Source organism: Emys orbicularis, chromosome 9 (assembly GCF_028017835.1).
Source record: "Emys orbicularis isolate rEmyOrb1 chromosome 9, rEmyOrb1.hap1, whole genome shotgun sequence".
Taxonomy (NCBI): Eukaryota; Metazoa; Chordata; order Testudines; family Emydidae; genus Emys; species Emys orbicularis.
Window position 1 is genome coordinate 53,384,060 of NC_088691.1, and position 14,286 is coordinate 53,398,345.

At 47.9% G+C, this 14,286-nt stretch overlaps 1 protein-coding gene across 1 annotated transcript in view; it reads left to right on the forward strand.

The window, feature by feature from the left end:
- The window catches only part of DZIP1L (DAZ interacting zinc finger protein 1 like), a 33,710-nt gene extending 31,622 nt beyond the window's left edge, over positions 1 to 2,088 (forward strand). Inside the window, exon 15 of the mRNA XM_065411189.1 lies at positions 1,909 to 2,088. Coding sequence (XP_065267261.1) covers positions 1,909 to 2,088 — 180 coding nt within the window. The remainder of the gene's footprint in view (positions 1 to 1,908) is intronic.
- The last annotated feature ends 12,198 nt before the right edge of the window (positions 2,089 to 14,286 follow it).

A 14,286-nucleotide genomic window follows, 5' to 3' on the forward strand; every position in this document is an offset into this window, starting at 1 on the left:
TCCCAGACCAGGTGGGTCTTTGTATAGGGAGTTAGGACAATTGCATGGAGGGGGGGAGAATATGCAATATGCCCCAGCTAGAGGAAAGAGAAGCCCAGATTCCCCAGGCCAGCTCGTCCTGTACAGAACTTTGCGCTGGAGCAATAGCAGTGGGTATCACAGCAGCATTTCTATCTGCCCCAAGGGTTCAGAGCCTGTGAAACTGCAGGTCTGGCAGCATTACCAGAACCAGCCTTTGAGATCTAGATGTGACCGTGCTGACATCTCAGCGTTTAGCCCAATGGGACTGATTGTCAGCTGGTGTAAATCGGCCCAGCGGCCTGGTCACATAGACAGTCTCTGCTGGGAGGAGTGATGGTGATTTCCAGCTGTGGAGGATCTGCCCCATCATCCAGTTATTTTGTAGCCCCATCCAAATACTTGCCTATTCACAATCTTTGGAAAATGGAAATTCACATGGTTAAAGACAGACATGAAATGCCTGGGAATGAAATTAAACAGAAGTCTCTGGAACATGTCCCGAGCTAATTGGGGTGACGTGATGAAAAAACTAGCAGATTACTAAAATGGGACATATGTAACCTCAATTTTAATTACATTAACTCTTTCTCATAAATGGCTGCAGCACTGAAGTCCTATTGCTTTTTAAACTTACTTTCCCTGAACAGTTCCACTGAGCATACCATAAAGTTTCTTCACAACAATGTGAAAGAGATTCTCTGCCTTCATCTGGCAAAGTAGAAAGCCAAGAGTGAGATTTACAAAATGATTTGCAACCCATGAACATGGGGGGAAGGAGTCTAGCAAGCATCAAATTACATCATCACATTAAATCTTGCGCTTCTCATGCAACTTGGGCACAACATGGTGTTGTGGGATAAATCAGAAATAATCCCAGCCAACCCACTAACACGGGGATTCCTTACTGAAATCACAGTAGGAACCTGAAAACAGTCCTCGGAGGTGGGGTAAATAAATGACACTCAAAGTAAGGCCAAATCTCGCCCAAGAAAATACAAAGATACCTCTATTTGGGTGTAAAGTAACCCGATCCTGCTTTAAGATACTTGTGGGTACAAGGAACTATCCTGGCAAATCCAGCTGCAGGATTGGGTCCTTAGATCCCTGGGAAGACTGCATTGTAGCTGTAATTTACATAAAGTATCAGACCTGTTCAATGAGTGAAATGTCACTGGTTTTATTGAAACAGAGGCCGAGCCAAAAGTGAATGTCAGTGCCCACTGGCAATAGGTCACAAGGGATTGTTTAGGAACAGATTCAGGGGAAGACTTTCTGCAACTATCTCAACATTGTTCCCCAAGTATTTTTTTTTCCAGTTTTTGAAATGTCATGAAAATTCTGTAACTTGACACACTTCAAGCAGCTCTGTCCCGTTCCTCTCCCAGATCCATTAAATCAGGACTGGATGTCTCGTTCTAAAATATACACTCCAGTTCAACCCACAAGATGTAGGCTTGGTGCAGAAATCCCAGGCTGATCCTCTGGTCTGTGTTATGCAAGAGGTCAAACTAGATGATCCCAACAGCCCGGTCAGGCCCATAACTGTGTGTTTGAGTTTCCTAGGGAGTCCTTGTAGTTCATGCTCCATAATCTGACCCTATAAGTAGTTCTGCTGTTGGGCAACAGATGGCCCTGCATTGCCCTGGGAAGTGCTGGGGAGCTGCAACAGAAAACCAGTAGCTGAAGGAAGCATTTGATAAACCTAAATTTGTATTTGGCTGATAAGGAAGGTTTGCCACATGGAAATGCTCCCATGGGTGCAGAGGGCAAGCACTACACTAACCCCATGCCAGCCCCCTGCAATCAGCCAGGCCATTATCAGCAAAGACAGCACCAGCTCACACTCGCCATATTTGCTCATTCTGTCTCCTCTCATTCCCCATGCAGTTTGTGGATGAGAACAGCGACTTGGAGACTTCCTCCCTTGAAGAGATCACCCAACTCCTGGATGCCAAGAGCCAGACGAAGCAGCAGCGGCAACCAGCTGTGAGGCACAGCGGGGACTCGGCAGGGTCGCAGGGCACCAGCGTCTGGAGTTCCAGCAGCACGAGGGCTGGAGGCTGGTGACTCGCTTGACAGCCCCCTTCGCCGTACCCTACAAGTACTTGGATTTCAGGGCGCAGTCCCAAAGCTGGAAGTTCCTGCCATGTGGCCACAAGGCTTTGGAATCCTGCTACTACTGGGCTCCAATTTAAAAACAACCCACCAGTTTAGAGCAATCAGAATGGGAATCCCTGTCCCATGGCCCCAAGTGCTACCTAGCTATGATGCATTTTTACAACGGCTGCCCAGGTGCCCTCTCCACCGTGCGTGCGGGTCAGTGTCTCCTGGGCTGGTTGGAAAAACGTATCGTTCAACACCCCTGCGTGTGGAGGGGCACATTCTGCTGCCCAGCCACCAGTGTGAAAAAAGTAGTGGGCGGAGCATGTGGAGGGAAGAGTCTGGTTCAGCATTCAGGGGATACACAGGGCTCTGTGGGGGCAAGGCAAGGGCATGGCTGCCATCCTTTGGACACTCTGGAGTGGGGTTGCACATGTTATGGAGGCCACTGAGGCATCAAGGCTGCAGGTGCATCCCCCAAGCGTCTCATCCCCTCCTCGGCCAAGTGGAGGAAGGAATCTCTCACTCCTCCTGCCCAGAGAGATCCCCAGCAGACAGCTTACTGTGCATAGATTCACAGGATCGGGCCCTAAAGGAGTCTGATTGTGCCCCAGGGCTCCATGCACAGTGGGGACGCTCCTCGTGCAGATCAACCCCTTCCATGTGGCTAGGGGGGCGGCTGCCATGAATGCATCATCCCCCCAACCCCCCAGGCCCTGTGGCAGGCGATCCTTGGTCTGCCAGGGGGAGGAGATAGGCCGGGGAGATAGGGCAGGGCCCTGGCAGGGTGGGGATGCATTTTGGACCCCCAGAGCCTTGCACACATCTCCATGAAAAGATAATACAGGCCACAGCTAGGTTATTTTAATGCCTCCCCACTGTCTGCGCTGGGGAACCCCCTTTAGGAGGGATCCTAGTGACAGCTGCTGGCTGTGAGGCCCCATCAGCTCAGTTCCATAGGAGGCACTTTGCCACGGAGCAGGCGGGGGAGGGATTGGGGCAACCCGCCAGGGGCACAGGGTCTCAGATGGACGGCTGGTTCTCCCACACTGTGGGATGGTTGGGATGGCCCTGTGGCCTGGTCTACAGTGGGCAAACCTCCTCTCCCCACTGAAACACTCTCCACAAGGAGAGCCTCAGCAGGTTTCCATCCTCCTTCCCCACCTCACACTGGGGGTGTTCCCCTAGGAGCGGGAATCAGGCCCTGATTTTATAGCCGGGAGCAAAAGATAAGATACAAGAAACAGGACTCTGTTAACCCCCTCAGTGCTGCAGGAACAGGCCCCTCAGCATTGGCCTGGCTGCAGCTACTCCCTTTGACAGAGTACACCAGCTCCAATGAGCCATGTCCTACAGCTGACAAAACAATGCAGAGGGTGACAAAGGAAACACTAACAGAGCTGGGAATGCTTGGCAAGTTCTCTGAGAACACACATGTACAGAAACGTCCACTCGATGGCGCCATAGCCCCAGAAATGGGCAGGGCTGCTATACTTAGTACTGACTCAGGGAGCTGCTGGAAACTCAGGAGCAGGTTGCAGGAACAGATCTGATCAAGCAGGTGCACTTGTCTAAAGCACATTACAGAAAGCACCGGAGCTCTGTCACATAAATATGCAGGTGCCGGCTCTCTGTGAGCTTGCACCTTATGCCGCTGCTTACACCAAGGAGCGTAAAATATTACCTGGTCAGAACGGTAGCCGCTTAGATCCTCCCCTTGGATGTGCATAAAGTGTTACACAAGGTGCAGTGCAGAGGATCAGCTCCACAGTGTCATGCGCTGAAGAGCATAGGAAGCACATATGAAACCACATCCTGTGTACTGTGTACTCTGTGTACTGAGAATCCACTAGGTTCAGCAATGAACTCTACAGTGCCTCACGATTTCCCCAGCTGCACCAGAGGGACACGGCCCCTAGCCATTACGGCCAGTAACACTGTGAATTTAAGGTATATCTGCAAGGTGGCGTGTGGCTGTGCCTTATTCAGGTGCACAAAGACGGAGGATGCAAACACTCTCCTAGCGTCCCACTGGCAAGGGACCTCTGCAGTCCGTGGCCACTCCAGAGTGCAGGAGCTGCTCCTTGCAAGTGCTTCCTGAATCTCAAGCCATGCCAAAACGGACAGGGAGCAGGTGGAGCCACACAATGCTGCCCCAGACCTATAGGGCAGAGCTGCACCTCTGCCTACTGCTAGCTGTGCCTTAATGACAGATCTGCCCCCCCCGCCCCCCGTGTGACTAGAATGGCTGGATATGGTGTATTACTTACATAACAATCAATATAACAGCCTTCCCAAATGCTCCCTCCCACTCACTTGAGGATGCTTTTCATGGTACTTTTACAAGGCTGTGATATATTTCCACAGACTCCAAAGGGTTAACAAGGTTTCACTGCATTTGCTCTAGCTCCCTTTGCTTTACAACATATCTGCTGTCCTTCCTAATCAGGATATTTTTCGTGTTTGTTGCAGAGTTCCTCTGTGTTGCTCTAGCTAGGGAGTTATTCTGCTCCCAGGCCTTGATGCAGCAAAGCACTTTAGCATGGGAATGGTCCCACTGTCTTCAGTGCATCAGTGCTTGATACTATGCTTGTGCTTAAGGCCCAGATCCTGAAAAGTATTTCAGTGGGAGCTAGACACCTTTGAGGAGCTGGGCCTAAGTGCTTTGCTAGATGAGTGTTTCAGAGGCAACTGCCTTGAGCCAAGTGGAGCAAAACAAATCCAATCTGTGTTCAAGGGACACTTTCATTTTGAAATCGGGTGTCTTTTTAAAACAGTTAAAAATTATCCCAGGTATTAACCCTGCCCCTGAGTCCCCCTGCCCTTTTTTGTTGTACAATCAAATTTTCATTTTTTTAAAATATGATTTGTCTCCCCCTTCCTGCAGGGGAAACTGAATAGACAAGGAGAAACACAAAGTGACTTGACAAAAAGAGCTGTCAAAAGTAAAAATGTAATGGAAAAATAGGAACAAAAGTAGATTTTCAGATTGGCATCACTGAAGAGACTGAAGCATTGCTTGAAAGAAGAGTATGTGAAAAAGTGTCAGACTTGGTGGGGGGATTAAATGAATGGTGTCCCTTTAGTATTCCCATCAAAAACATCCGTTAATGAGTTTAGAACTGGTTTTAGAAAGCAAAAGGACTCTTAAGAGCATAAGAATAGCTATACTGGGTCAGACCAATGGTCCATCTAGCCCAGTATCCTGTCTTCTGACAGTGACCACTGTCAGATGCTTCAGCGGGAATAGGGCAATTATCAAGTGATCCCTCCCCTTTCATCCAGTCACTGTTTCTGGCATTTGGAGGGTTAGGGACACCCAGAGCTGGGGTTGTGTCCCTGACAATCTTGGCTACTTGCCATTGCTGGACCTATCCTCTTCCTGTTATGTCACCCTCCATATGATGGGAAACAACCAGGGCCTTCCTGCTCTAGAATGGAGTTTGCCTGTGCGCAGCTGAACAGAAATGCAGATCATAGCTTTACTCTCCTTCTTATTTTTAAATTATTGGAGGACCCTATCCAAAGAATGAATATAGTCAATGTAAATAAGTTACTGCATAAAATGAGTTTTGCTATGTAAATTTAGCTTTAAAAATGAAGTGCCAGGAAATCTATACATTTTTGTACATCTACTTATATGCTGCGTCTGAGACAATTTTGACAATTCAGATTTCTAATTTTTGTAAATTTGAAAAACGGGAAAATCAGTGACATTTTTACAATCTCCATGCCCCCTCCCCCACCCCCCTTTTCAACCAAGTATAGAGCTGGTTGGAATTTTTACATTTTTGTAATTTCACTTTTTTTTAAAAATGGTCAAATTAAAAGCAAAATTCATCATATTTTCCCAGTTTTTTCAACCAATTTAATTTCTAGTGCCTCTGTCATTAGGGAAAGAATAGTTTAAGCTAACATTTTACATGTCTGGTCTCATCATCTGTGGAATGTAAAACAGTCTGAGTTTAGGAGAATGGAAATAGAAATTCAATCCAAAATGACATTTCTGAGCTTTCATAAAATATCAAGGATACCTGGTAACCAGCAATCTCAAAACAAGTGCAAACAAACCCTATTTGAAAACACGGAAGCTTGTTCCATACACCCCATTACTAATTAATGTTCCCATTTTAAGTAAGAATGATAATTTATTTGTATTAATTATTTATTATGGCTACAGTGTCATAGCTATGCCTGATACTATACAATTACTTTAACAGATGTTATCCTTCTTTTTGGCTGATGATCAGTCTATTTTTGAATACTTCCTTCAATAAAACATGTTTGTTTCAGCAGTGGGGTTTTCTTTTAAATAGTTCCTTCTGGAGTTTTTGTCTGGGGAAAACAAATGAAAGAGTCCCACCAAACATGCTCTGGAATAGTAAATGAGTTTACATTGTCACAGGTCCAAGGTGTTAGCTGGAATGCACCTGAAGCTAGAGTAAATACACATGGGCTAAGGAAATCAAATCCAGTTCCTAACTCATGGGCCACAAGCCGCCACTCCCTAGCTGTAGCTCCCTTACTGTCATTAATGATTTCTGGTAGCTCCAGCTCAGCACATCATGCTAGGCGCTATACAATCACATAGTAAGAGAAGATAGACCATCCCCTGCAGATCTTCCAATCTAAAGAGCCAAAACACAGGCATAAAAAGGTGAAGTGACTCACACAGCAGGGCAATGGAAGAGCTCAGCTGCTGCCTTAGTCATTGGACCACACTGGTTCTCTCATCTAGAGACACCACACGCAGTCCTGTAGGCCTTGGCTCCCATTGCCACTCCCCTGGCTCTGCCTGAGCCCAGCCCCCTCCCCACATGTCATTGCTCTAGGAATGGTTTGGGGCAGGTGTCTGGCCTGTGTTATGCAGGAGGTCAGAAGAGAGAATCACAATGGTCCCTTCTGACCTTGGAATCTATGAATATGGATCCCATGCAGAAGCCTAACAATGGCCTTTATATTGATGTCCACTTTGTAACAGGGATTCCAAGCCAGCTGTTCTCGTGGCCCTGGCCAGCATTTTTAACCATTTCAGTGAGGAGAGTCTAGGAACATGTGGAAAGAACCATAAAGACCACAAGAGCAGTCAGAGACTCCCAAAGTTTCGTGTCTCACTGACCCAGCCAACGGGAGAGTCAAAACTGATTGAAAGGAGCAGGTAGCCCAGCATTCACAAATGAGGGGAAGAAGAAAAGAATCCATGCACCAGCTAGGGATGGCTGCAAACAAGAGACGCCGCACAATGGGGGCCATCAGTGGGAATGCCCGGGTCCCTTTCTATACTTGCTGGATTGAAAATAGCATCAGACGCTTGCACTGCAGTAGTGTACTACTGGAACATGGATATTCTACAGATTGATCAATCTTCTAACGAGCATCCCAGGTCTTAGTAACCCTTAACACCCTCTGCTAGGAACCCTGGAAATGTATTTACCAGCCTCTGTTATTCAATTAGCACTCCCATGGAGCACGGTGTTGTATTAATTAAGCATCACCACAGGTTGCAATAGTCTTTAGATCAAAATCAATTATGTTTGACCTGGATAAATAATTTCCAACCTGCAAACAAACTGCAGCCTCATGCTTGAAAGAGCCTCTGCCACATTTCAGCACATTAGATAAAAACAACCAGTTTTATCAGTGCACATGTATGTGTTCCAACTATCCCTATGCTGACTGGGTACATGTCACCTCAGGACGGGATGCAGAGATGAAGTTTCTAGATGCTAATAATGACTCTTCTTGGAGCAGCTAGTCTGGGAATCCACAAGGGGAGAGGCAATTCTTGGTTTAGTCCTAAGTGGAGCACAGGAGGTCCAAGAGGTGAATATAGCTGAACCACTCAGCTATAGCAACCATAATATAATTAAATGTAACATCCTTGGGGGTGGATGGGAAGATACCAAAGAAACCCATCACAGCGGAATTTAATTTCAAAAAGGGGACCTACACAAAAATGATGAAGCTAGTTAAACAGAAAATAAAAAGGAACAGTCACAAGAATGAAATGCTTTCAGCTGCATGAAAACTTGTTTTTTTTAAAAATATCATAACAAAGGCTCAAATTAAATGTATTCCCCAAATTAAAAAAAATACAGTAAAAGGACCAAAAAAAATGTCACCATGAGAAAACAGAGTAGAAGAAGTGGTTAGAGGCAATAAGGCATTCTTTAAAAACTGGAAGTTAAATCCTACTGAGGAAAATAGAAAGAAGCATAAACTCTGGCAAGCCAAAGTATAATTAGGTAAGCCAAAAAAGAATTTGAAGAGCAACTAGACAAAGACCCAAAAACAGTAAAAAAAAAAAAAAAATTTTTAAGCGCATCAGAAGCACAAAGCCTGATAAACAATCAGTGGCGCTGCTGGACGAAAGAGGTACCAAAGGAGCACTCAAGGTCAACAAAGCCATTGCAGAGAAACTACATGAATTCTTTGCATCGGTCTTCACAGTTGAGGATGTTAGGGAGATTCCCAAACCTGAGCCATTCTTTTTAGGTGACAAATTGAGGAACTGTCCCAGATTGAGGTATCAGAGGAAATTTTGGAACAAATTGATAAATTAAACAGTAATGAGTTACTAGGACCAGATGATATTCACCCAAGAGTTCAGAAGGAATTCAAATATGAAACTGCAGAACTACTAAGCGTGGTACGTAACCTATCACTTAAATCAGCTCCTGTACCAAATGACTGGAGGATAGCTAACTTTTTTTTAAAAGGCACCAGCGGTGATCCTGGCAATTATAGACCAGTAAGCATAACTTCAGTGCCAGACAAATTGGTTAAAACTATAGTAACTAACAGAATTATCAGACACATAGATGAACGTGATTTGTTGAGAAGAGTCAACACAGCTTTCATAAAGGGAAATCATGCCTCACCAATCTATTAGAATTCTTTGAGGCGGTCAAACAAACATATGGACAAGGGTGATCCAGTGGATATAGTGTACTTGGACTGTCAGAAAGCCTTTGACAAGGTCCTTCACCAACAGCTCTTAAGGAAAATAAGCAGTCATGGGATAAGAGGGAAGGTTTCTCATGGATCAGTAACAGGTTAAAAGACAGGAAACAAAGGGTAGGAATAAATGGTCAGTTTTCAGAATGGAGAGAGGCACATAGCAGTATCCACCAGGGATCTATCCTGGGATCAGTACTGTTCAACATAGTCATAAATAATGTGGAAAAAAGCGTAAACAGTGAGGTGACAAAGTTTGCAGATGATATAAAATTACTCAAGATAGTAAGTCCAAACCTGACTGCGAAGAGTTAGAAAGGGATCTCACAGAACTGGGTGACTGAGCAACAAAATGACAGATGAAATTCAATGTTGATAAATGCAAAGTAATGCATACTGGAAAACATAATCCCAACTATACATACAAAATGATGAGGACTAAATTAGCTGTTACTACTCAAGAAAGAGAGCTTGGAGTCATTGTGGATAGTTCTCTGAAAACATCTGCTTGATATGCAGCAGCAGTCAAAGGCTAACACAATGTTAGGAACCATTAGGAAAGGGAAGACATAAAATAACATAATGCCACTGTATAAATCCATGGTACACCCACACCTTTAATACCATATGCCGTTCTGGTTGCCCCATCTCAAAAAAGATATTAGAAATGGAAAAGGTACAGAGAAGGGCAACAAAAATGATTAAGGGTATGGAACAGCTTCCATACAAGGAGCAATTAAAAAGACTGGGACTGTTCAGCTTGCAAAAGAGAAGACTAAGTGGGAAATATGATAGAGAAGTATAAAATCATGAATGGCATGGAGAAAGTGAATAAGGAAGTGTTATTTACCCTTTCACATAACACAAGAACCAGAGGCCACCCAATGCAATTAATAGTTAGCAGCTTTAAAACAAACATAAGGAAGTACTTTTTCACACAATGCACAGTCACCCTGTGGAACTTATTGCCAGGGGATATTCAGAAGGCCAAAAGTATAAGCCAAGATGGTCAGGGATGCAACTCCATGCTCTGGGTGTCCCTAAGCCTCTGACTGCCAGATACTGGGAGTCGGGACTGGATGACAGGGGATGGATCACATGATAATTGCTGTGTACTGTTAATTCCCTTTGAAGTATCTGGTATTGGACAGTGTCAGAGACAGGATACTGGGCTAGCGGGACCATTTATCTGACCCGGTGTGACAGAATGCACCCCTGTATTCACACCCTACACACTAGTGTAATAATCTTTGTACAAAATATGCCCTGTAAAGTATTATTTGAAAACTAATAACTTGCTGGTAAATAATATCATGGTGAAATGTATGTAGCAACATTATATGTAAAGTTATGAACATAAGCTGAAATCATGACTGAAACATGTTTACCAGACAAGTCTTGAGAATGGGTAAGCCTATTTCTCAAAGACAAAGGACAAGTTGACTCCCCAGCCAGGTGTCATCAAAACTGATGGGCCATCACCTATCAAGTGACTATTCTTTGGCAAGGAAGGGGGGCAGGAACAAACAGACCTGCATCTCAGCAAGCAATTTAGCAAACCTCTCCCCCACCAGATTCCATGTCTCTTTGCTCTCAGCTGGAAAGTACTTTATCTAGGGTCACTCTAAAGGAAATGCATTCCAAAGGGTGACAACTATAAAAGTGAGGGGAAAAAACACCCCAAGTTCTCTCTTCCTATCCATCTCTCTTTTCACCTGAGAAGACAATAGAAACAGCCATTGGACTTGGGGAGCAGAGCCTGGCCTGAGAGTTTCTTCAGCAATGTACTAACAACATGGTAAGGGACTTCGCCTTGAGACAAGTCTAGTTTGCTAAATTTAGAAAGTGTTTTATCTTTATTTTTCCTGTAGCCTGTGGCAGGGCAGAGGTATAAACCCCTTGGATGCCCTGCTAAAGGTGTGGCTCCTCCCCCCTGCTTCCCGGCAGAGTGGCCAGGGGTGGGGGCCCAGACACTCCGCAAGGAGCTCAGCTGCAGGCCCTAATGAGGGCAGGCTCAGGAGAATCAGCTGAGTCAAGTGGAACCAGCTGGGCTGGTGACTGGGAGGAGATATAAGTCCAGGGAAAGGCTCAGCGAGGGGTCTAGCCAGGGAGAAGACAGGGGGACTGCAGCGCTGTCTCTACAGGCTGCAGGAAGCCTCAAGGGCGAGAAGACCCAGGGAAGGGTCAGTGTGGGGATTGGTGTTGGGCAAATTGGGATTGCACTAAGCACAGTAATAAAGAGACACGGGTGAAACACCTGAAAGAGGTGTTGGGACCCTTTTCTTTGACCAGCCTAAGCACAGAGCACAGGGACGAGAGGGAGGGAACCTGTGCAGACCCTGTGACAGTGGGGGCTTGTCCAGGATCTCTCCTAGCCACCGCTACTTGTGGCTGCTAGCATGGAGGAAACCATAAAGTGGATGGTCAATACAGGGCAAGAGATGCAGCAGTCGCCCCAGACAGAAAGGCAAGCCCTGATGACGTGGCAAGGAGATCAACAGAGGGCTCTCCAGGAGTTCATAAGGGAGCAGTCAGCGGCCCAGCAACAGATCCTTCAATGCGTAGTGAGTCCGGCATCCAGGGATGGAACCAGGACACCAGGTTGGGGGCTCTGTAAGATGGGCCCCATGGACAACCCAGACGCCTTTCTGTGGACGTTCGAACAGGTGGCTATGGTGGCTGGACGGGAGAGTTTGACGTGGGCCCTGCGACTGGCCCTGTACCTGGGAGGGGAAGCCCAAGCGGCATTTATGGCTTTGAGCGAGACCCAAGCCAGGGACTACGAGGCGGTAAAGGCTGCTATCCTAGATAGGGTTGGACTCTCAACAGAGAGGTATCGTCAGCGATTTCGGACTGCCCATTGGACAGAGGGCTTGAGGCCCAGGGCATTCGCCCAGAAGCTGATGGACTGGGCCACCAGGTGGCTGAGGCCCGCCACCCAGACAGTGGAGGAGATCATGGACCAAGTGATCCTAGAGCAATTCCTCCTGGGGATCCCAGACCCGGTGAGCATTTGGGTTCGAAGACATCAGCCGGCCCACGTGGCCGATGCGGTCTGGCTGACGGAAGAGTACATAGAGGCAGAGGGGCCCAGGCGGGTGGTGAAGCCTGGTAAGGGAGCAGGACCTGTAAGGAGCCCATCGGCCTCTACATCCAAGAGGGGGTCAGACCCGGGGCCCACCCACAGCCGCGAATTGACCTGTTGGCAGTGCGGGCGCCCGGACCATAAAAAGCAGGACTGTCTGCAAATGGAGTGTGGACTGGCTGACTTTTATGGGTGAACTGGGGGGCGGAAGGGATCAGAAAAACAGCCCCTGACCACCATACCAATGGTGCTGGGGAGGTGGACTCCACGTCCACCCAGTCACTGGTTCGGAAGGGTCTAGCGAAAGAACGCTGAATGATTCCAGGGGCAAAGGTGGCCCTTCGTTGTGTCCATGGTGACACCTGGAGCTACCGGATGGCCCGGGTACCTATAGAGGTCCAGGGACGCTTCTGGTGGCAGTGGGTAGGGATAGTAGAGAACTTACCCTACCCGGTCCTGCTGGGAAGCGCTTGGAGACCCCCTACTGGCGAGGCACAAAGTCGGGAGGGGGATCCTGGGGAAGGGGGCATGGAGAACCCAATTAAGGAAGTGAAAAGAGGGGAGGGAACAGTGGAACCCCCTAAAATTGCAAGAACCCCCCTCGCGATGCCGTGGGAAAGTGGGGGGAATGAAGTAGAAACTCCTAGACAACAAGTAGACAGACTCAGGGAATGTTGGTTATGCGGCAACAAAGGAACCTCCAGGCAGGAGTGCCAAGAGTGCGGCCCTCGGGAGCCCGATGAAGGCAAGGGCCGGGAGGCCATAGAGTCGAACCCAGACTTGGGGTACCTAGGCACCCCGCTAGGTCAGAGGGATGGCCCAGAGAGGTGAGAGGGCAACCAGCCACGGCCAGAGTAGGGGTGTGGACTCTGTCGGGCAAACGGCCATATGGGGCGGGGAGGGCGGGAAACCCCAGGGGCGACCTGCTGCAACCCACAGCAGGGGATAAGGAACTCCTGCCAAAGAGCCGATATGTCCGGCCGAGAAGGGGTAGGGGCTGGTGGCTCATTGAAGGGGGGAGATGTGTGGCAGGGCAGAGGTATAAATCCCTTGGATGCTCTGCTAAAGGTGTGGCTCCTCCCCCACCCCACACCCCGCTTCCCGGCAGAGCGGCCGGGTGTGGGGGCCCAGACACTCCGCAAGGAGCTCAGCTGCAGGCCCTAACGAGGGCAGGCTCAGGAATCAGCTGAGTGAAGTGGAACCAGCTGGGCTGGTGACTGGGAGATATAAGCCCAGGGAAAGGCTCAGTGAGGGGTCTAGCCAGGGGAGAAGACGGGGGGACTGTAGCTCTGTCTCTACCGGCTGCAGGAGGCCTCAAGGGTGAGAAGACCCAGGGAAGGGTCAGTGTGGGGATTGGTGTTGGGCGAATTGGGATTGCACTAAGCACTGTAAATAAAGAGACACGGGTGAAACACCTGAAAGAGGCGCTGGGACCCTTTTCTTTGACCAGCCTAAGCACAGAGCACAGGGAAGAGAGGGAGGGAACCTGTGCAGACCCTGTGACACAGCCATTTCTGACTTTAATGCCTCACTAGTTGTACTCGTTTCTCTGCTCGGTGTCCCCATCTGGTTCGCTTCGTTTGACCCTTTGACGTCACTCCTGTCCCTGTTCTTTTATTAGTTGTCCCCCGTAATTTTTTGGTCTCCAGGTCCTGTGGACCCCCCCCCTTAGGCTGGGGGGGATCCTTTAGCAGTGGGCGGGCTTCGCCCGCCCACTTCCTGGATCCCAATAGGTGTACTCACTTCAAATCTCTTTGTGAGTAAATAAACTTGTTTTATGATTTAATTGCAACTAATCCAGTGTTGTAGATTCTTTGGGTAATGCCATTTAAGGTAGGAGGCTGTTGTATGTTGATCCCCTTAGAGGGGCAACAGACCTAATATATCTGGACTGTCCAAGAAAGGGCTGGACAGCGCAGACCACACTTTTTTGGGGGGTGGGAGTGGGGATGGGATTCAGGACTGGGAATGTGTTGGGGTCACCCTGAAAATAGTAACCAAGGGTGGTGGGAGACAGAGTGTGGCTGGTGTTTGCTGGACCTGTGGCTATACACAGACACTCAGGGTGTGACCTGCATGCTCTTTAGGTGTTTTTTAGGCAACCAGGTTGGGACCTATAGCAG